The sequence below is a fragment of the Amblyraja radiata genome, chromosome 9 (genome assembly GCF_010909765.2).
Source record: "Amblyraja radiata isolate CabotCenter1 chromosome 9, sAmbRad1.1.pri, whole genome shotgun sequence".
NCBI classification, from domain to species: Eukaryota; Metazoa; Chordata; class Chondrichthyes; order Rajiformes; family Rajidae; genus Amblyraja; species Amblyraja radiata.
Window position 1 is genome coordinate 34,018,723 of NC_045964.1, and position 23,291 is coordinate 34,042,013.

Sequence of the window (23,291 nt, forward strand, 5' to 3'; positions counted from 1 at the left end):
CACAAAAATAGGTCCTTCGGCTCATGTTTTACGATATTTATGTATCTGGACGAGCATTTAAATTGCCAAGACATTGAAAGAAGGCAACTGATGTGATGGGCTGAAGGGATTTTTTCCATGACTCGTTGATTCAAATAACATTGTTCCTCTTAAAATGATGCACAAACATGTAATTCACGTGTGAAATTCCCCACATATTGATCCAGTTCTGCAATGAAAGCAAATAGCAAGAAATACACTCTCTACATGGTTGAATAGGTGGTTAAAACCGTACTTGTTTACGAGATCTTAAAGCTGCTTCTTCCAGTGTTTCTGCTGCTTCAAACTTGCCCTGACGTTTATAAAGAGCCCCAAGATTCTTCAATGTTGTTGTCACTGTTGGGCTGTTTGGAAAAAGAGAAATAACACATTAAGGTTTTGAAACAAACACATTAAGGTTTTGAAACAAACACATTAAGGTTTTGAAAAACACATTAAGATTTTGAAATAAACATATTAATGTTTTGTAACAAACAGAGTAATACAGTGTGGAAACAGGCCCTTCGGCCTAACTCACCCACACCAGCCAACAATATCCTGGCTACCCTAGCCCCACTTGCCTGCGCTTGGTCCATAACCCTCCAAACCTGTCCTAGCTATGTACCTGTCCAACTGTTTCTTAAACAATGGGATAGTCCCAGCCTCAACTACCTCCTCTGGCAGCTTGTTCCATACACCCACCACCCTGAAGTTATTCCTCAGATTCCGATTAAATCTTTTCCCCTTCACCTTGAACCTATGTCCTCTGGTCCTCGATTCCCCTATTCTGGGTAAAATACTCTGTTAATCTACCAGATCTATTCCTCTCATGATTTTGTATACCTCTATAGGATCTCCCTGTATCCTTCTATGCTCCATGGAATAGAAACCCAGCCTACTCAACCTCTCTCTATAGCTCACACCCTCTAGTCCTGACAACATCCTCGTAAATCTTTTCTGAACCCTTTCAAGCTTGACAATATCTTTCCAATAACATGGTGCTCAGAACTGAACACAATATTTTAAATATCAATGTCTTATACAACTGCAACATGACCTCCCAACTTCTGTACTCAATACTCTGACTGATGAAGGCCAGTGCCAAAACCCTTTTTGACCACCTTATCTCCCTGCATGGATCCTTCTGCTCTCTTCGACATCCCAAAATGCAACACCTCACACTTCTCTGCATTAAATTCCATCAACCATTCCTCCGCCCACCTGGCCAATCGATCCAGATCCTGCTGCAATCGTTCACAACCATCTTCACTTTCTGCAAAACCACTAACTTTTGTATCATCAGCAAACTTGCTAATCTTGCCCTGTATGTTCTCATCCAAATCATTGATGTAGATGACAAAAAGTAACGGGCCCAGCACCATACCCTGTGGCACACCACTAGTCACAGGCCTCCATTCTGAGAAGCAACCTTCCACCATCCCCCTCTGCTTCATGGAGTTAATTTGCTATCCATTCAGCTATCTCTCCTTGGATCCCATGAGATCTAACCGTCCAGAGTAACCTACCATGCAGCACCTTGTTGAACACCTTACTAAAGTCCATGTACACACCATCTACAGCTCTGCCTTCATCAACCTTTTTGCTCACATCTTCAAAAAAAATCAATCAGATTTGTGAGACACGACCTCCCACGTACAAAACCATTCTGACTGTCCCTAATCAGCCCTTGCCCATCCAAATGCCTGTATATCCTTTCCCTCAGAATACTTTCCAGTAACTTACCAACTACAGATGTTAAGCTCGCCGGCCTATAGTTCCCAGTATTTTCCCTGCAGCCTTTCTTGAAAAGAGGCACAACATTTGCAACCCTCCAATCCTCTGGCACCTCTCCTGCATTTAAGGACGACTCATAAATTTCAACCAGGGCTCCTCGGATATATCTGATCAGGCCCCGGAGATTTGTCTACCTACAAACAGGACAGTACCTTCAGTACTTCCTCGCCTGTAACCCTGACAGCTCTCACAACACTTCCAGTGACTGCTCCAATTTCCTCCGTCCTACTGTCTTTCTCCTCGGTAAATACAGAGGAGAAATACTCATTTGAGGACCTTGCCCATCTCCTGTGGCTCCACACAGAGTTGATTGCTTTTATTCATGAGAGGTCCCACTCTCTCTCTCTAGTCACCTTTTTCCCCCCTAATGTATTTATAAAATCTTTTGGTATTGTCTTTTATGCTACCGCCAGAGCTATCTCCTGGCCCCTTTTTGTCCTTCTGATCTCCTTTTTTAAATTTGCTCCTTAGTTCCCGAAACACCTCCAGAGATGCACTTGATTCCAGCTGCCTATACCTGTCCCATGCATTCTTCTTGTTTTTGACTAAAACAATTTCCATCGTCAGCCAAGCTTCCTTACGTTTGCCTGCTTTGCCTTTCACTCGAACGGGGACGTACACATCCTGAGCTCTCTTCAGTAAAAAACATATTAAGCTTTTGAAACAAAACTCCTTTAATTTGGGAGTACCGCAAAGATCTACACCCGTTACCTCCAGATATTATGGCCTGGGGATTCTCAATACGACTATGAATACTTTTCCACTTTGATGGACATGGGCTAGAGGTTTAGACTTTAGACATACAGTGCAGACACAGGCTCTTCGCCTCATCGAGTTTGCGCCGACCAGTGGTCACTTCGTACACTAGCAGTATCCTACACACTAGGGACAATTTACACTTTTACCAATAACCTACAAACCCGTACCTCTTTGGAGTGTGGGAGGAAACCGGAGCACCAGTAGAAAGCCCACATTGTCACAGGGAGAATGTACAAACTCCATACATAAAGCACCCAGATTGAACCAGGGTCTCTAGTGTTGCAAGGCAGCAACTCTACCATTGCGCCACCGTAGGTTCCCATAGGTTTGGAGCACATCCTTGAATCTTTCCCTGTGTGCCACAATCTGCTTGCACAACTGAGCATGGAATGGAGTGTTTCAGAAATCTGGTGTTAGGCCAACCCAATCTAACCAACCAACCAAGAGCCTCAGCGTGGGACTCATTGGCATAGAAGGGGACTTGGACATTGGTTTGCTTATCCTTCCAGTGAATTCAGAAATTTCTGCAAAATGTCAGCACTGGAGGCATTGATAGGTTACTGAATAGCGTCCCTGTGCATTTAGGTAACAGGAGGATCACGGTTAGTTGATGGATACATGAGAGAGAATGGATTAAGGGTAAATAAGCATACAAATGAGACTGGTGGGAATTGGCCGAATTGATTGACCGAATAGCCTCCTTCTTGATCATAAAGACAGAGTACGGATCCATGCTGGATTACAACTAAAATCACTGCAAAATTATTTGGCGGGTGTGCATAAGTTTAAATCTTAAAAGTGCATATCAATAGTGTATCTGTATCATTTGCTGTCAAAACCCTCTTAGCACATTACACAAGTCATCTTTATCATGTCATGGTAGATACTGTCAAACTACATATTAATTGTAGGTTAACTATAGTAGCTAATTTACATAATGTTTTGATTTTTTTAACATTTTCCGAAAATGGGCTACCTGTGTTATCTTGGAATAGAAGTGTATAGTTCACACTGCAGACGTATTAATTCCTCCAAATCAATGCGTTAAAATGTTGTCCCTTTTTGACAGAATATCAGCCGCCAAAATATCATGCTACTAATATGCACTGAATAATGAAAGGCTTAGATGGAGTGGAAGTGGAGAGGATATTTCCTGTAGTGGGAGAGTCCAGAACAAGAGGGCACAGCCCCAGAATATAAAGGTGCACCTTTACAATGGAGACAAGGAGGAATTTATTTAGCCAGAGGGTGGTGAATCTGTGGAATTCATTGTCACAGACAGCTGTAGAGGTCGTTATTGAGTATTTTTAAAGCAGAGACTGATTCTTGATTAGTAAGGGCATCACAGGTTACAGGGAGAAGGCAGGTGAATGGGGTTGAGAGGCAAAAACAGATCTGCCATGATCGAATGGCGGAGCACACTTAATGGGCCAAGTATGTTCCTATGTCTTAAGGTCCAAGTACAAATGAGTACATTTTGTTTACACAGAACTTAAAGCTATTGCTGTTCTTTATTTATTTTAAATATTCGGAACTCCAGACTAAGCAGGAGAGTATACAGCCTCACGGTTGTAAAGAAATTGCACTATTCTGTTGCAAATAGCTACTTGATACTTGAATACGGGTATCAGACGTTATGGGGATAAGGCAGGAGAATGGGGTTAGGAGGGAGAGATAGATCAGCTATGATTGAATGGCGGAGTAGACTTGATGGGCCGAATGACCCAATTCTACTCCTATTCCTTATGATAAAAATGTGAAAATATACCTGTCGACTTTGCATGCCTTGTACCAGCCTCCATACTCGCCAAATGTGGTGCCATCTTTGGATTTCCCCTAAACAGAATACAATAGTTTAGTCCGTGCAAAACACGTGGCTCTCATACACAAAATGATCACAAAAAAACAAAGTAGAGAAAATTAAGTCTCAACAGTAGCAATTTAAAACAAGACAAATTATGAGAGATGGCACGAATGACATTTCTCAAACTTATGTTCTGGTGCTTTAAATACCTGAGCTTTGACAGAAGCTTAATCTCTGACCTCTGTCAAAAATGTTCTTGATTCTTGAGCAGCCTTGGCGAGGGAAATGCCTTGTGAGAAAAGTGCGAGCCTTTGGCTCAAGAGTCTTCGGCGAGGAGGCTGAAGAAAGGAGACTACGCCAAAAGTTGGAGAGGATGGGACACGGTGAAGAGGGAGTTAGATGTGGCCCTTGTGGCTAAGGGGATCAGAGGGTATGGAGAGAAGGCAGGTACGGGATACTGAGTTGGATGATCAGCCATGATCATATTGAATGGCGGTGCAGGCTCGAAGGGCCGAATGGCCTACTCCTGCACCTAATTTCTATGTTTCTATGTCTAAGATATGACGGGTAAGCTGATTCAGTGTGAGGCTTGCAGGATGTGGGAGGTAGGAGGTCAGGGACACTGATGGTGCCTCTGGCTGCTACAACTGTGGAAAGTGTGTCCAGGTTCAGTTCCTGAATGACCGTGTTGGAGCACGGGAGAAGCAACTTGATGATCTCAGGATCATCTGGGAAAACAAGAGTTTCTTGGACAGGACCAACAGTAAGATCGTTTATCCGAAGAGAGAAGGTGGGTGACGATGGGGAAGGGAAGGAAGCTTGGAGTACAGGAGACCCCGGGGGATGTATCCCTTGAAAACAGGTTCACCCTCTTGGAAGCTGTTGAGACAGAAGACACTGCCATTATAAACAGGGGACAAGTCTGCGAATCAAAAGGTGACGCTGAGGCAAAACCGAAGAGACAGACGTCAGGCAGAGCCGTGGTAGTCTGGGACTCCATCGTGAGAGGTGCAGACAGAGGTTTCTGCGGCAAAGGGCGGGAGTCAAGGATGGTGGGTTTGCCTCCCTGGTGCCAGTATCCAGGACGTCAGGGACCGGTTGCAGAGCATCCTCAAGGGTGAAGGGGAGCAGCTGGAAGTGGTAGTTCATGTCGGCACAAATGACGTTGGGAGGAAGAGGAAAGACATTCTGCAGCGTGACTTCAGAGAACTCGGAAAGTGGCTGAAAAGCAGGACCTCCAGGGTGGTTATCTCCAGTTTGTTTCCAGTTCATCGTGCTGGTTTGAGGGCAGGAAAGGGAAGATAGGGAATCTGAATATGTGGCTGAGGAGCTGATGTGGGAGACAGGGGTTTAGATTCTTAGACCACTGGGATCTGTTTTGGGGGAAGGGTAACTTGTACAAAAAGGATGGGTTGCACCTTAACAGGAGGGGGATCAGCATTCTGGCAAGCAGGTTTGCCACTGCTACATGGGTGTGTTTAAACTAAATAGTGTGGGGGGGGAGGAGACAAATTGGAGATGTAAGGATGGAGTTAAAGGGAAAGAGAATATAAGAAAAGTAAGAAAGACACCAGAATGAACAGGGCAGAAAGCTCAGGAAGGGATAGGAGACTATGGCCAAGTGAAATAGGAATTGATGTGAAGGGTGAGGGGAGTAATGGATTAAAAGTATTATATATGAATGCACGAAATATAAGAAATAAAGTGGATGAGGCTCGGATAGAAATTGACAAGTATGATGTTGTGGGAATTACAGAAACATGGCTGCAAGAGGACCAGAGCTGGGAACCGAATATTCAAGGGTATATGTCCTATCGAAAAGGCAGACAAGAGGGCAGAGGTGGTGGGGTAGCTTTGTTGGTGAGGAATGTACTTCAGTCCCTTGCAATGGGTGACAGAGAATCAGGAGATGTAGAGTCAGTATGGATAGAACTGAGAAATTGTACGGGTAAAAAGACCCTAATGGGTGTTATCTACATGCCCCCAAACAGTAGCCTGGATATAGGGTGCAAGTTGAATCAAGAGTTAAAATTGGCATGTCACAAAGGTAATGCTATGGTTGTTATGGGAGATTTCAACATGCAGGTAGACTGGGAAAATCAGGTTGGTGTTGGACCCCAAAAAGGGATTTTTTGGAGTACCTCCGTGATAGATTCTTAGAGCAGCTTGTACTGGAACCAACCAGGGAGAAGGCAATTCTAGATTTAGTGTTGTGTAATTAACCTACACGAGGCAACTCGAGGTAAAGGAGCCATGAGACGGTTGTGATAATATGATAAGTTTTAATCTACAATTTGAGAGGTAGAGGGGAAAATCGGAAGTGTCAATATTACAGTTGAACAAAGGAGACTATGGAGCCATGAGGGAGGAGCTGGCCAAAGTTGACTGGAAAGATACGCTAACAGGGATGACAGTAGAACAACAATGGCAGGTATTTCTGGGAATAATACAGAAGGTGTAGGATCAGTTCATTCCAAAGAGGAAGAAAGATTCCAAGGGGAGTAAGGGGTGACCATGGCTGACAAAAGAAGTGAAGGACTGTATAAAAATAAAATAAAAGTATAACATGGCAAAGATGAGTGGGAAGCCAGAGGATTGGGTAACTTTTAAAGAGCAACAAAAGATAACTAAAAAGGCAATACGGGGAGAAAAGATGAGGTACGAAGGTAAGCTAGCCAAGAATATAAAGGAGGATAGTAAAAGCTTCTTTAGGTAAGTGAAGAGGATAAAATTAGTTAAGACCAAAGTTGATGGAGGAACTGAAGGAAATTCACATTAGGCAGGAAATAGTGTTGGGTAGACTGATGATGGGACTGAAGGCTGATAAATCCCCAGGGCCTGATGGTCTGCATCCCAGGGTACTTAAGGAAGTTGCTCTAGAAATCGTGGGCGCATTGGTGTTTATTTTCCAGTGATCTATAGATTCAGGATCAGTTCCTGTGGATTTGAGGGTAGCTAATGTTATCCCACTTTTTAAGAAAGGCAGGAGAGAGAAAACAGAGAATTATAGACCAATTAGCCTGACATCGGTGGTGGGGAAGATGCTGCAGTCAATTATAAAAGATGAAATAGCGGCACAAGTGGAATGCAGTAACAGGATTAGTCCGAGTCAGCATGGATTTACAAAGGGAAATCATGCTTGACCAATCTTCTGGATTTTTTTGAGGATGTAACCAGGGAAATGGACAAGGGAGAGCCAGTGGATGTAGTGTACCTGGACTTTCAGAAAGCATTTGATAAGGTCCCACTTAGGAGATTAGTGGGCAAAATTTGAGCACATGGTATTGTGGGTAGGCTATTGACATGGATAGAAAATTGGTTGGCAGACAGGAAACAAAGAGTAGGGATTAACAGGTCCCTTTCAGAATGGCAGGAAGTGACCAGTAGGGTACCGCAAGGCTCGGTGCTGAGACCGCAGCTATTTACAATATACATCAATGATTTAGTTGAAGAGATTCAAAGTAACATCAGCAAATTTGCAGATGACACAAAGCTAGGAGGCAGTGTGAACTGTGAGGAGGATGCTATGAGGTTGGGTGAGTGGGCGGATGCATGGCACATGCAGTTTAATGTGGATAAATGTGAGGTTATCCACTTTGGTGGCAAAAACAGGAAGGCAGATTATTATCTGAATGGTGTCAAGTTTGGAAAAGAGGAAGTGCAAAGAGATCTGGGGGTCCTTGTTCATCACTCACTGAAAGTAAGCACACAGGTACAGCAGGCAGTGAAGAAATCTAATGGCATGTTGGCCTTCATTACAAGGAGTTGAGGAAAGGAGCAAAGAGGTCCTTCTGTAGTTGTACAGGGCCCTAGTGAGACCACACCTGGAGTACTGTGTGCAGTTTTGGTCTCCAAATTTGAGGAAGGACATTCTTGCTATTGAGGGAGTGCAGCGTAGGTTCACGAGGTTAATTCCCGGGATGGCGGGACAATTATATGTTGATAGAATGGAGCGGCTGGGCTTGTATACTCTGGAATTTAGAAGGATTAGAATGGATCTTATTGAAACATATAAGATTATTAAAGGATTGGACACACTAGAGTCAGGAAACATCTTCCCGATGTTGTGGGAGTCCAGAACCAGAGGTCACAGTTTAAGAATAAGAGGTAGGCCATTTAGATCGGAGATGAAGAAAAACTTTATTACCCAGCTAGTTGTGAATCTGTGGAATTCTCTGCCTCAGAAGGCAGCGGAGGCCAATTCTCTGATGCTTTCAATAGAGAGTCAGGGGATATGGTGAGAAGGCAGGAACAGGGTCCTGAATGTTCCTTTCAATTTTCCACACATAGACTGGGAAACACATTATGTAAATGGGCTGGATGGTTTGGAGTTTGTAAAATGTGTGCAGGATAGTTTTTTGCAGCAATACATAGAGGTGCCTACTAGAGAAGAGGCGGTGCTGGACCTCCTGTTAGGAAATGAGACAGGTCAGGTGGCAGAGGTATGTGTTGGGGAACAGTTCGGGTCCAGTGATCACAATACCATTAGTTTCAATATAATTATGGAGAGGGTCAGAACTGGACCTAGGGTTGAGATTTTTGATTGGAGAAAGGCTAACTTTGAGAAGATGCGAAAGGATTTAAAAGGAGTGAATTGGGACATTTTGTTTTATGGGAAAGATGTGGAAGAGAAATGGAGGACATTTAAAGGTGAAATTTTAAGAGTACAGAATCTTTATGTCCCTGTTCGGTTGAAAGGAAATAGTAAAAATTGGAAAGAGCCATGGTTTTCAAGGGAAATTGGACACTTGGTTCGGAAAAAGAGAGGCAGCTTGGAGAAATGAGGTGCTTGAGGAGTATAAAGAATGTAAAAACAATCTTAAGAAAGAAATTAGAAAAGCTAAAAGAAGATATGAGGTTGCTTTGGCAAGTAAGGTGAAAGTAAATCCAAAGGGTTTCTACAGCTATATTAATAGCAAAAGGATAACGAGGGATAAAATTGGTCCATTAGAGAGTCAGAGTGGACAGCTATCTGCAGAGCCAAAAGAGATGGGGGAGATATTGAACAATTTCTTTTCTTCGGTATTCACCAAGGAGAAGGATATTGAATTATGTGAGGTAAGGGAAACAAGTAGAGTAGATATAGAAACTATGAGATTCAAAGAAGAGGAAGTACTGACACTTTTGAGAAATATAAAAGTGGATAAGTCTCCAGGTCCGGACAAGATATTCCCTAGGACATTGAGGGAAGTTAGTGTAGAAATAGCAGGGGCTATGACAGAAATATTTCAAATATCATTAGAAACGGGAATAGTGCCGGAGGATTGGCGTACTGCGCATGTTGTTCCATTGTTTAAAAAGGGTTCTAAGAGTAAACCTAGCAATTATAGACCTGTTAGTTTGACGTCAGTGGTGGGCAAATTAATGGAAAGGATACTTAGAGATAATATATATAAGCATCTGGATAAACAGGGTCTGATTAGGAACAGTCAACATGGATTTGTGCCTGGAAGGTCATGTTTGACTAATCTTCTTGAATTTTTTGAAGAGGTTACTCGGGAAATTGATGAGGGTAAAGCAGTGGATGTTGTTTATATGGACTTCAGTAAGGCCTTTCACAAGGTTCCTCATGGAAGGTTGGTTAAGAAGGTTCAATTGTTGGGTATTAATGGTGGTAGCAAGATGGATTCAACAGTGGCTGAATGGGAGATGCCAGAGAGTAATGGTGGATGGCTGTTTGTCAGGTTGGAGGCCAGTGACTAGTGGGGTGCCACAGGGATCTGTGTTGGGTCCACTGTTGTTTGTCATGTACATCAATGATCTGGATGATGGTGTGGTAAATTGGATTAGTAAGTATGCAGATTATACTAAAATAGGTGGTGTTGTGGATAATGAAGTAGATTTTCAGTCTACAGAGAGATTTAGGTCAGTTGGAAGAGTGGGCTGAAAGATGGCAGATGGAGTTTAATGATGATAAGTGTGAGGTGCTACATCTTGGCAGGACAAATCAAAATAGGACGTACATGGTAAATGGTAGGGAATTGAGGAATGCAGTTGAACAGAGGGATCTAGGAATAACTGTGCACAGTTCCCTGAAGGTGGAATCTCATGTAGATAGGGTGGTAAAGAAAGCTTTTGGTGTGCTGGCCTTTATAAATCATCAGAGCATTGAGTATAGAAGTTGGGATGTAATGTTAAAATTGTACAAGGCATTTGTGAGGCCAATTCTGGAGTATGGTGTACAATTTTGGTTGCCTAATTATAGGAAGGATGTCAACAAAATAGAGAGAGTACAGAGGAGATTTACTAGAATGTTGCCTGGGTTTCAGCAACTAAGTTACAGAGAAAGGTTGAACAAGTCAGGTCTTTATTCTTTGGAGCGCAGAAGGTTAACGGGGGACTTGATAGAGGTCTTTAAAATGATGAGAGGGATAGACAGAGTTGACATGGATAAGCTTTTCCCACTGAGAGTAGGGAAGATTCAAACAAGAGGACATGACTTGAGAATTAAGGGACAGAAGTTTAGGGGTAACATGAGGGGGAACTTCTTTACTCAGAGAGTGGTAGCTGTGTGGAATGAGCTTCCAGTGGAGGTGGTGGAGGCAGGTTCGATTTTATCATTTAAAAATAAATTGGATAGTTATATGGACGGGAAAGGAATGGAGGGTTATGGTCTGAGTGCAGGTAGATGGGACTAGGGGAGAATACGTGTTCGGCATGGACTAGAAGAGCCGGGATGGCCTGTTTCCGTGCTGTAATTGTTATATGGTTATATGGTTATATATGGTAATGTGGATGATCAGCGATGATCACAGTGAATGGCAGTGCTGGCTCAAAGGGCCGAATGGCCTACTCCTGCACCTATTATCTTTTGTTCCAGATAATAGCAGTCAGCACTTCACTACCTGAGGCATGGTCACTGCCCAACTTGCGTAGAAACTCAGTAAGATAGAACCCCTATAACTGGACTAGTACAGGGCAATGCATAGTTAATCTGAATGACAGCGAGATCTTACCTAATACACATTGGTTGATTTAGATTACATTAACTACTTTAGAGCAGACTACGAAAGAATAAAACTTGGAGAGTCATAGAGCATGGATACAGGCCCTTCATCCCAACTCGTCAATGCCAACCAAGATGCCCTATTTAAGCTAGTCCCATTTGCCCACATTTGGCCCATATCCCTTTAAATCTTTCCTATCTATATACCTGTCCAAGTACCTTTTGAATATTGTTATTATACCTGCCACAACGACCTAATCTGGCCGCTCTTTCCACATACCTACCACACTCTGTGAAAAGGTTGTTCCTCATGTTCCTATTAAATCTTACCCCTCTCACCTTAAACCTATGACCTCTGGATCTTGATAAAAGGCACTGTGCATTTACTAATTAATTACCCGAATGATCTAATATACTTCTATAAGATATACTCTCAGCATCCTGCGCTCCAAGGAATAAATTCCTAGCTTGTCCAATCTCTCCCTATAGCTCAGGCCCTCGAATCCTGGCAGCATTCTCGTAAATCTTCTCTGCATTTTTCCCAGCTTAATAACATCTTTTCAGAGCAGGATGACCAAAACTGAATACAATGCTCCAAATTTGGCCACACCAAGGACTTGTACAACTGTAACATAACAACTTCTATACTCAATACCCTGACTAATGAAGGCCAATGTACTGAAAGCCTTCTTGGCCACCCTATCTACCTGACACCACTTTCAAGGAACTATGTACCTGTACGCCTCAATCCCCCTGCTCTACAAAACTCCTGAGAGCCCTACCATACACTGAAGGTCTGGCCTTGGTTTGACTTTCCAAAATGCAGCACCTCACACATCTCCATTAATCTCCATTAACCGTTCCTCAACCCACTTGCCCAATTGTTCAAGATCCTGCTGTAATTTTTGAAAACCATCTTCACTGTCTACAATACCATCTACTTCAGTGTTATCAACAAACTTACCAAACATGCCTTGTACATTCTCATCTTAATCGTTGATATAAACCACAAACAGCAATCGACCCTGTATCATCTCTGAGGCACACCATTAGTCACAGGCTTCCAGTCTGAAAAACAATCTTCCACCATCACCCTCTGTTTCCTTCCATGAAGCTAGCTCTCCCTGGATGCCATACGAACTAACCGTCCCGAGCAGCCTATCATATGGAACCCAATCAAAGGCTTTGTTGAAGTCCTCGTAGACGACATCTACAGCCTTGCCCTTGTCAACCCAGTCCAATAAGTACTTTGCAAATCCATTTTCTAAATTACAGATTTTGTTCCTGACAGGAAAATATTTAAAATTATTTATCAATATGGAAATGTTAGTCACACACATCTTTCATATAGAATACAGCACAAGAATACATCACTGCCTACTTAAACTAAACCCCTACTATCTGCATGTGCTTCATATTCCTCCATTACCTGCATATCCATGTGCCTATCTAAAAGCCTCTTGAACACTACCATTCTATCTGCTTCCACCACCATCTCTAGTAGCACATTTCAGACACCCACAACTCTGTGTAAAAAGATTTGCCCTACACATCTCCTTTAAACTATGCCCTCTAGTATTTGTCCAACGCATATCCAAGATAATTTTTAATACATTTTATTAATTTGAATCAGATTTAAATATTTCATACAAACCCCAAAAAACAATGACAATGTTTTACCATTACCTTGCACTGTTCCTCTCTTTCCTCGGCATGCATCCATATAGGTTTATTTTCATCTTGGAAGAGAAATTTGTTTTGTTTTTAGAGATAAAAGCATCACAAATTGTGGTTTTTGACATTTGAATAATTTAACCTTTCACAATCCTTAGAAATATTTCAAAAGTAAAATATTAATTTGATTTGAGACAGCACGAAAAGGGTGTGCAATACAATGTAAAAAGAGTAACAATTCAGACAGCAGAAGGCAATATCCATTTTATAGCATATTGCTTGTTCATTATTGCCCATGAGCCTCAAAAGCCTGCTTATTAGTTTTGTCACTGGCACAAAACAATGGAAAATAAACAAGCAACATTTATACATAGGTTTTGCTGACCATTCCAAGTGAAAATTAGTAACATTCTGCTCATTGAAATTAACTGGGGGAAAAAAAATCACCATAACCATCCACTCACCATCCACACAACCAAATTCCCTCTCGTGAGCACGAGTGAGAATCTCCTTGTACAATGTTTCTGCTTGCTTGAACTTTCCTTGCTTTAGGTAGCAAGATGCCTAGAAGAGCAGAAACCTATTATTAGCTCGGAATGTAGGATTTAAAGTTGCAATACATCACGTCAATAAATTCCCATCAAATGTATACCTTTATTAAACTGTGTGCATCTTTTCAATCATTTGTGAATTTGTTCCTTTTTACTGCTACAGCATTTGAACTTTTACCTTTTAACACATACCCCTGTAACAATTGTTTCTCCTGTCAAAATGCATCACTTTCTGCTAATCTATTAAAATTTACCATTCACGAAATTAATCCATGGTCCAAATCAAGCTGGCGTGGATGGCTACTCGTAAAAACACTTTTTCACACATAGAGTTGTGAGTCTGTGAGGCAGAGAATTCCACACTTACAACTCTATGTGTGAAAAAGTTGTGAGAAGGAAATGAGCAGAGCAAAAAGAATGCATGGTATTGCTTTGGCCCCTTGAGGACCAATGTGGTGGTCTATGTGTAGAACCAAATGAGATGGGCACGGTGTTACATTAATATTTATCATCTGCATTTACCATGAAGGTGGTCCATTTACTAGTCAAGAGTTAAGAGTGCTTTATTGTCATATGTCCAAGACGGGACAATGACATTCTTACTTGCTGCAGCAGAACAGAATATCTGAATATGTGAACATTGTATATAATGGGGGGAAAAAAAGAAAAAGTTCAATAAATATCAAATATAGTGCAAATAACAAATAATAATAGTATTTTGCAGTTCAGAGCTCATAGCTTATTCGTTGTGTTTAATAGCCTGATGGCTGTGGGGAAGTTGCTGTTCCTGAACCTGGATGTTAGTCTTCAGGCTCCTGTACCTTCTTCCTGCAGTGGTGAGATAAGTGTATGGCCAGGATGGTATGGGTCCTTGATGATTTTGTGATTCGTCCAACCACAGTGGTGTCATCGACGAACTTGATGATGGAGTTCGCACTATGACCGGCTACGCAGTCATGGTATAGAGTGAGTAAAGCACACAACCTTGAGGTGCTCCCGTACTAATTGTTACTGAGGATGAAGTGGTTCCTCCAATTCAAACAGACTGTGGTCTGTGGATGAGGAAGTCGAGGATCCAATTGCAGAAGGATGCACAGAGGGTACTATAAAGGTGGTCATGGAAAAGGGATTAAAATAAATGAATAATGATGTATTGGAATAACATTACATAACAGGTGATGGAGGTCATAAGGCATATAAAGGTGTATACCTGGCCAGAGCCTGATCAAGTGTGTTCTAGGACACTGTGGGTACCCAGGGGAGAAATTGCAGGGCACATACATCATCATTACCATTGGTGAAGCAACGGAAGACTGAACGCAGCTAACATTGTGCTTTAAGAAAGCTGCAAAGTTGAAACTCGGTGGTGTGAAAGTTATCGACGAGGAATCTGAGGGGCAAGATTCACCAACAATTGGAAAGGCAAGGACTGATTGGGAATAGGCAACATGACTTTGTGTGTAGGAAATTGTGTCTCACAGATTTGATTATGTTTTTTGAAGGGGTGACCAAGAGAATTAATGGGCACAGTGGTAACATGGCCTATGTGGGCTTTAGCATGTGGATGATGTCCAGCATGGTAGGCTAGTTTGAAAGGTTAGATCACAGCAAAGAAAACAAAGAGTAGTGATGGAGGAGCATCATTTTGGCTGGAGGTGTATGATCAGTGATGGCCCGCAGGCATCAGTGCTGAGACCTATTATTTGTAATATGTATGATGTGGATAAAAATGTTGATGGATTTGCCAGTAAATTTGCAGATGACAATAAAATTGGTGGAATTGCAAACAGTGAGGAAGTTTGTCAAAGGACACAGCAGGATATAGGTCAGGTACTGATATGGATGAGGAAATGGCAGATGGAGTTTAATCCGAGCAAAAGTGAGGTGTTGTATTTTGGGAGATCAAATGCATGGGGAAAGTATGCAGTTAACGGCAGGACCCTTAACAGTGGCAATGTACCAATAGATCTTGGGATTCACGTCCGTAGCTTACTGAAAACAGCAACACAAGTAAATAGAACAGTAAAGAAGGAGTATGGTACGCTCATCTTCATTGGTCAGGTCACCAAGATTAAAAGTCAACAGGTCAAACTGCTAGTTTATAACATTTTCACTCGGCTGCATTTTCTTCTTATGATTGTGTGAGGTTCCTATGGGAGCTCCACTTTCTTTCCACATCACAAACGGGCTGGTCAGCATGTTAAATTAGTCCCGATGCAATTGGATAACAGAAAAACCAAGAGGAAGTGATCGGGAATAATGAGAAAATTAACACTTGTGCTCACCACGTGGGAACCTATTGAAGGAGTTTTGGAAGCCTATAATGTATTGAATCCATTGCATTTTGTTTGTCCATTTCTTCCCCCATTAAATAATTCAATTATGGCTGGATAAGCATACCCTTCTGTTTGTAATGCAGTTTGATTATTTTCAGTATACGTTTGCCTTTTAGATGTTTCCACTACAGCTTCATGCTCCCTTGGAAAGCAGCCAACATAATCTAAAGATTTTGACTAAAGATCCCTGTCCTATCACAGTCATCAAATTAACTTTTCCATAGTTATAAAATCTGCTTCCATCTCCCTTTTTGGATGGGAAAGTAAAATTAGCATGCAACTTGCAGACAGTGCAAATATTTAAATTCCCCATACTTGCTGACGATTCACAGTGGGGAATAAGTCACTATGTTCCAAATGGCATTCTAGTGGAGCACAAACTTTCTGAAAATCCCCAGCATTTACCTTGGGTAGTCTGTTAAGAGATCCTCATTTGAATTAAGATTACATGCCTACGCAGATGGCAAGAATAAGCAATCTTTGTTTAATTATTCGTGTTTGCTCAAATGTCTTCATCTTTTTAGGTGTGATTTTAGATCAAATAATTTTATTCATCTACATTTTGTAATAATTTAATTAAAATAGTATTTTTGAGTATTGAAATCCTTTTTAAAAATAACCAGACATTCACAAACTTTAAAAATAAAAAAATGACTATACTGACAATATAACTATTTAGTTTATACATGTGCCCAATCTTAACAAATAGCAATTCACCACAACCCATGCAGATATACACATACTACCCTTTCAAAAGATGTGAACTTAGCTTCGACCAATTTTGTTCAGGTGGGTCAAACCAGAGTCTTTCAATGTCTATATTAAAAATTATTCTACCTTCTCCATTTTATCATTGATGATAATAAGAATTATCAATTCAGGAGGAATTAATTATCATAATTATCAATTATCATATAATTAATAATTATCAATTGAGGATGAATTTCTTTAACCAGAGGGAGGCGAATCTGTGGAATTAATTGTCACAGAGCACTGTAGAGAGATTGTTAGGCTCTTGATTAGTAAGGGCATCAAAGGTTATGGGGAAAAGGCAGCATAATGAGGTTGAGAGGGAAATAGATAAACCATGATCGAATGGCGGAGCAAACTAATTCTGCTCCAATATCTTATGGTCAAATTCAGCAAATGATGAAAGTGTTTTTCATCAGTTTATCTCAAAAGATTCTTCATTGCAATGAATGTTTTTGTTAAGATTTCCCCACATTCTTTGCTCTAGTTAGTTCAGTTTCTCCTCTCAAGACTCGTGATTACTGCTGTTAATAGCATCCTCTCTCTAACCTCCCAGTTGTCGACCTTGGTGCCATTTTTTTTGTTCACAAATAAGTCAGTCCGATGGTCACATATTCAAATACAAAGCAATAGAGCCTGAAGCACAACCTCAGTGTAGTACTGAAAATGCTGCATTGTTGAAGATGGCATTTTTCAGATGAGATGTGAAAACCATCTGTGTACCAGAGCCACAGGAAAAGTCTCATGGAAAAACCTTTTCAGCCATTCTGGCTAACCACTTGCCCTTCAGCTCACATTATGACAACAGTTTATTTGACTATTTATCGTAGTATACTTGGTAGATTCTGTATATTACAGTATCTATGTCAGGACCACAACCGTTAATTTCTGAAACATAAGATTGTGAAAATCATCATTTAAATGCTAGCTGTTGAGAGGTTGAGAGATGTAGTGGGGGAGAATTGGGTTTGTTTGTGTATGGAGCTCAAGAGGAAGACAGAAACAAGAACAATAACAAGCAGCTGAGATGGGATGTTACAAAAACAGGAGTTGAAAAGATTGTTGACCAATGTCCCAGAAATTATGTCAGTTCAGTTGATCAACAATCACATAAAAACATGGTGACATGTTGTCATTACAACTCATCTCCACTTTCAGTCTTACCAAATTATTTTTTGTCTTTGCCACATTGGGATCGTCAGGCCCAAGTTTGGATTGGTAAATCTCCAATGCTCGCTCATAGTAATACTCTACTTCTTCATACTTCCCTTGGTTCTGGCACAATAGTGCTAAATTATTTAGTTGTTTGGCCACATCAGGATGATCTCTGCCCAGCACCTGAAGAAACAGAAATGGCATTGATAAACCTACACCATTTCTGTAACATTCACCAATATTATTTCCCAATGAAAAGGGTTACTCAGCAGATGCTCAGGTAACCACAATTACATTCACAGGTTAGCAAATACTCCATGAAAGTACAAAACTAAAAAATGTAATAATAAACGTGAACAACCAGACAGATTTAAATTCCATAGGAGCTGAATACCCACATTCAAATTGAGCAACCATCAATGTCAATTAAAGGAGGGAGGGAACCTGAGGAGGACTTACCGTATTTCCCGGCAATGAAGACGCACCCCCATTTTGAGTCGCAAAATTTTGAAGGCTGGCGGGACATAGAATGTCTCGCGTTCAAATAAATAAATAAATAAATAAGAAGATAGTGACAGTTCAATTTGCCCAAGGCTTCCAGATCTCCTCCATTCTGAATGACTGAATGGATGGGGGGTGGAGGGGGACGGCAGGCGGAGAGATGGTGGGAAAATTCCGACTGCCGCCGGGAGCAGGACATGGCCTCACTTGCTGCGCCGGGTGACATTGCATGGCATTCACTGCCCGATCTGTGTCTTTCAAGAGCAAAGGTCAGAGCGGAGCTGGTCAGCGGGCGATGGATAACAGGACAGCGGGCGGTGGAGCTTATTCCTGTGTCAGCGCAATCAAGGGACCAATTGCGGTTACTCGCGCTGACACAGTAGTAAGCTCCACCGCCCGCTGTCCTGTTATCCATCGCCCACTGACCCGCTCCGCTCTATGATCTTTGCTCTTGAAAGAACAGGACATGCAATGTCACTCAGCGCAGCAAATAAGGCCATGTCTTGCTCCCGGCGACAGTCGGAATTAAGGATTTGCGGGAAGCGGCTGACATGAGCGAGGCTGGAGAGCGGCAGGAGAGAGGTGTTCAGACGGAGAGCACTGCCAGAGGTGAGCGGGCTGGCAGAAGGCGCTGAGGTGGCGGCGGGTTCCGCTGTCCAGTATCGGTGGCCGCTCGCAGCCACCCGAGCTACTTCCCTCACCCGGCCACAATGCAGTGGGTCCGCGCCAGGAGTGTCATGGCAGCGGTGAGCGAGTTGCTGGCATGATCCCCGACCCCCCCCCCCCTCCCTTCTCAACGCTCCTGCCCGTGCTGGCCCGTGCTGATCCGGGCCAGATTCCCCACACGCTGTGAAAGGAACTCTCCACCCCCAGCAGTGCTGTCCTTTTACAGCCGCTTCCCATCAGCTGCCAGCAATGAGGGATAGATTTGGCTATCCCTCAGTACAGCAACATCGTTACTGCCTTATTTCTGAGTTAAAAATAGTGTCTTCATCGCTGGGAAATACGATTATTAGAATATTTCACATATCCAAAGAGATGGACATAGCTGAGAGCCATATAGATTCTCTGGAGCAAAGGAAGGAGAAAAGAGTCCACAAATTGTCCTGGTGTGGATGAAGGTATAGAGGGATTGGATATCCATGGTAAAAAAAAGATAGCTCGGAGCATCAAAACAAAAAAATCCCACGTTGATAATTTCAACTGATATATTACTAAAAGGATCATCACCTCCACCATAACTTAAGATATTTCCTACAAAAAGTTGATAGGCTGAATCTAAAGCAGCATCACTTTACTTACTAACCTTCTCACGGATCTCCAATGCCCTTTTACACATGGGCTCAGCCTCTCTGTATTTTCCTCTTTTTCCATGAAGTACTGCAAGATTGTTTAATGTGGCTGCAACCTGCAAAGAGTCCGATTAGAATATTACAAGGATAATTCTTACATTGAGGCAGCCATATTTGAAATGTACAATGCAATCAAAAAATCAATGTTAGAAATATCAAACAAGATTTTTAAAAGTGTATATCATATCTGTATTTTGTAAAGCAGCTTCATTATTTGTCAGACATATTGCCGTAGAAAAAATAAAATCATGTAAGGTCTTTGGATAATTCTATTTGTAGGCAAATATGGTTTTTAGTTTAATCAGGGGATCAAGGGTGTGCACATAATGATTTTTTATAACTGATCCATGAGAGGCATTCACAATTTAACCTCCCTACCTGGTCATCATTAAGGAATGGTAGATGTTAATCTCACCCTGTTGGTTTAACATCAAGAAATATTTAAACATTATTCTCGTTTCCATGCAAATAACATACATAACCACAAAGTTAATCTGAAATAATAATACGAACCGCTGGATGGTCTTTACCCAAAGTCTTCTCCCGAATAGCCAAAGCATCATGCAACAGGTTTGCAGCCTCTTTGTATTTATTCTGGTCCCTAAGCAAGAGTTAAAAAACAAAAATCAATGGTACACTACAACATTTTACTGAGCTCAAGAATGCAAAGGCTTTCAGTTGCAGATTTATAGACATACAGCACAGAAAGAGGCCCTTTGGTCCACCATACCCATGCCCACCTTCAAGTGCTCGTCTATACTGATCATATGAAGCAATACCTGACGACAATTCAAGAGCTTGCCAAAATGTTTCTTAAATGTATTATGACTTATGTCCATAATGTTCTCGGGCAGCATGTTCCAGATTTCAACCACCCCAAAGTGAACAATTTTGTTCCAGATCCCTACTAAACATCTTAATCCATAAACCTATGCCCTCCCATCTCAGACACCTTTGGGGAAATGTTTCTTGGCAACATCCTGGTAAATCCCTTCTGCTTCTTTCCCCAGTGCAATTACATCCTCCTTATAGATTGTTTGCTCTTAGACATCCTAAATATGTGCCACTAAGTCATTTGCTGTACCAACATTAAATACCAGACCCTATAATGATGTGTTCAGATACCCAAACATAGTGGCTTTCATAATAAAATGGGTTACAATTGTAGTTATCAAAAATAATTTACAATTGGCAGCACAGGTAGAGCTGCTGCATCACAGTGCCAGAGACCCGGGTTCGATTCAAACTACAGGTGCTGTCTGTGTGGGAGTCTGTACATTCTCCCTGCTATGTTTACATATCTGTTGTGCTGCTGCAAGTAAAAATGTCATTGTTCCGTTTCGGGACATATGACAATAAAACACTCTTGACGACTCTTATGCACAAGCATTCCAAATTCCATAGTCTGTTTTGCATTTCCCTACATCCTAAATCGGATAATTTCCATTTGCAAACTTTATTTTATTGTCTCGAGTGACCTCCATACCCGCCATATGCCTGATTCTCCCAATAATCATTTTGTAATCTCTTCAAAAGAGGTTTTTAAAGAACAAATTCATTACATAAGGATTTCTAAACTGCAGTGAGAGATTTTCCATCTGAGACATACTTAATTCTTGTTCCCTCGGTGTCACAAATTAAATATGTCTACTTTTGCCACATCTATCTGCTTATGAATTTATTCTCTGTTAGCATAATCAAAAAAACTTAAATATCAATGTCTAGGTACAAAGCCATTTTAAAATATTTCTACTTTTCTACAAATTTATATATTTTTTAAACCACACTAACCTGTACACCAAAGCAAGAATATTTAGCATCGTAGCAACATCAGGATGGTCGTGCCCCGATGTTTTCTCCAAATCTTCAAGGGCCTGTTTACAAAGAGGTACAGCGACTTCATACCTGCCTTGTGAAGCATACTGTATGACTAAGTTATGTAGAGTCCTTAGTCTGGCTGGAATTTCATAACCACCTTGCTGTGCTGCAGCAGCTGCACTGCTATGTTGTTGTTGAACTGTAAATTAATAGAACATTATCAGCATATAACAATATGCATACAACAATCCTAGAAATATTAATCATACCCTAGAAATTGCATAAGACATTTTTTTCCCCCTGAAACCTGTTTAATTTTTAATATTTAATTATCATCTTTATCCCTCTAACTAGCATAAACCAAAGAGACTAGCTATCATCCCCCGCCGCACCCTCTCCCCTATTATGACCAGAATGCATTTAACTAATCAAGTACTTCAGCTGTATCTTTCAATTCAATTTAACTCAGTAGATCAAGCAGCAAAAAGTGTATGTTAACATTTTAGGAGAAGACTCTGCAGAAAACATGATGCAAGGTCTCAACCTGAAGCTATAATACACCTCGAATCTCCACAGATGCTGCTTGACTAACCAAATTCTTCCAGCATTCTGTTTTGTTGCCTATTATTCAACACTTGGACTCTTATGGCTAATCATGCATATTGTATATTCAACCAACAAAACAATAATGCAAGTCAATATAGGTTTCAAGATATTGGAAAAAAAAAATCCAATATTGTCAAGCTAATTCCAATACGGGCTTTATGACTGCGATATGTTCCACAGATAACATTGGAATAATTCAAAATAATCTATAATTTTCCTAATACATCCACCATGGAAGCTTCCCCTCCAACAGAGTATATTCCCAAACATTTATAGACAAAAAACAGAAAATTATTGAAAAATTATTTCTGTTAATTTTTTTGCCCGCTACAAATAAAATATACCTATTCTAACAAAATGGATGTAGCATTATTCAATTACTATAATGTAACTGCAAGGAGTTAAATCTGCAACTTAATAAAAAAACATCCAATATCATGGCAAAAATATTCATATTCATTATTAATAAAATGCTAGATCATTCTGAACACTTACTTCCCTGCCCAGGTTCATCATCTTCATTTGGGAAAAGATCATCAAGGGGTTCTTTGGATGAATCTGTGTCCTTGTCCTCCTGCACAATAAATACATATTAGCTACAGATTACGAATGTCTTCTGTAAGTATTCGCAATAGCATGCAAGTATTTAGTTGTATTTGGCAATTCTGCAAATATTCGATTGAGCCCAAGTACTGATTAAAAACATAATATCAGCAGGTCTTGAGCCTCTTCGACCCCGCTCTGCATCAGTAAATTGGAGCCTAATCCCAAAGCACGGGTCCACCAGATTTCCTCCAGAAATCCATCAATCATAGACTGGAATGTACTCCCCAAAATACTGTGCATCTACAGTTCGCTGGGTACAGAAAAGTTATAGAACACTTATAATAATAATTTTTTAATAATAATAATAATAAATACTTTATTGATCCCATCAGGGAAATTCAGATGTCCAGAAGCCCCCAACCAACAATCCCACACATTCAAAACGAACGCAGACAGAAAATATATAAAATACAATGTGGACACTACCTGAGAGCAATACCAACTTAATACCAACATATTTCTTCATCTAATTTTTAAATGGCAAACCCTTTCTCGAGTCCACACTGGATCTGCGCAATGAAGAAACATACTTTCACTCTTCTCAGAACCTTGCACCACTGGAAATATCTCCACGTCTACCCTGGCATGCCCCCCAGGATCTTACACACTTCAATACAATCA

General features: G+C 41.1%; 1 protein-coding gene across 6 annotated transcripts in view; it reads right to left on the bottom strand.

Annotated features, from left to right (window-relative positions):
- klc1 (kinesin light chain 1) overlaps positions 1–23,291 on the bottom strand; it is a 70,109-nt gene that overhangs the window by 30,079 nt on the left and 16,739 nt on the right. For all 6 annotated transcript variants that reach the window (XM_033027063.1, XM_033027065.1, XM_033027061.1 and 3 more), the window contains exons 4-12: positions 22,560–22,638; positions 21,432–21,657; positions 20,154–20,241; positions 19,595–19,696; positions 17,797–17,970; positions 13,460–13,559; positions 13,008–13,060; positions 4,340–4,407; positions 275–383 (exon numbers count right to left, since the gene is read on the bottom strand). In XM_033027063.1, coding sequence (XP_032882954.1) covers positions 275–383; positions 4,340–4,407; positions 13,008–13,060; positions 13,460–13,559; positions 17,797–17,970; positions 19,595–19,696; positions 20,154–20,241; positions 21,432–21,657; positions 22,560–22,638 — 999 coding nt within the window. The remainder of the gene's footprint in view (positions 1–274; positions 384–4,339; positions 4,408–13,007; positions 13,061–13,459; positions 13,560–17,796; positions 17,971–19,594; positions 19,697–20,153; positions 20,242–21,431; positions 21,658–22,559; positions 22,639–23,291) is intronic.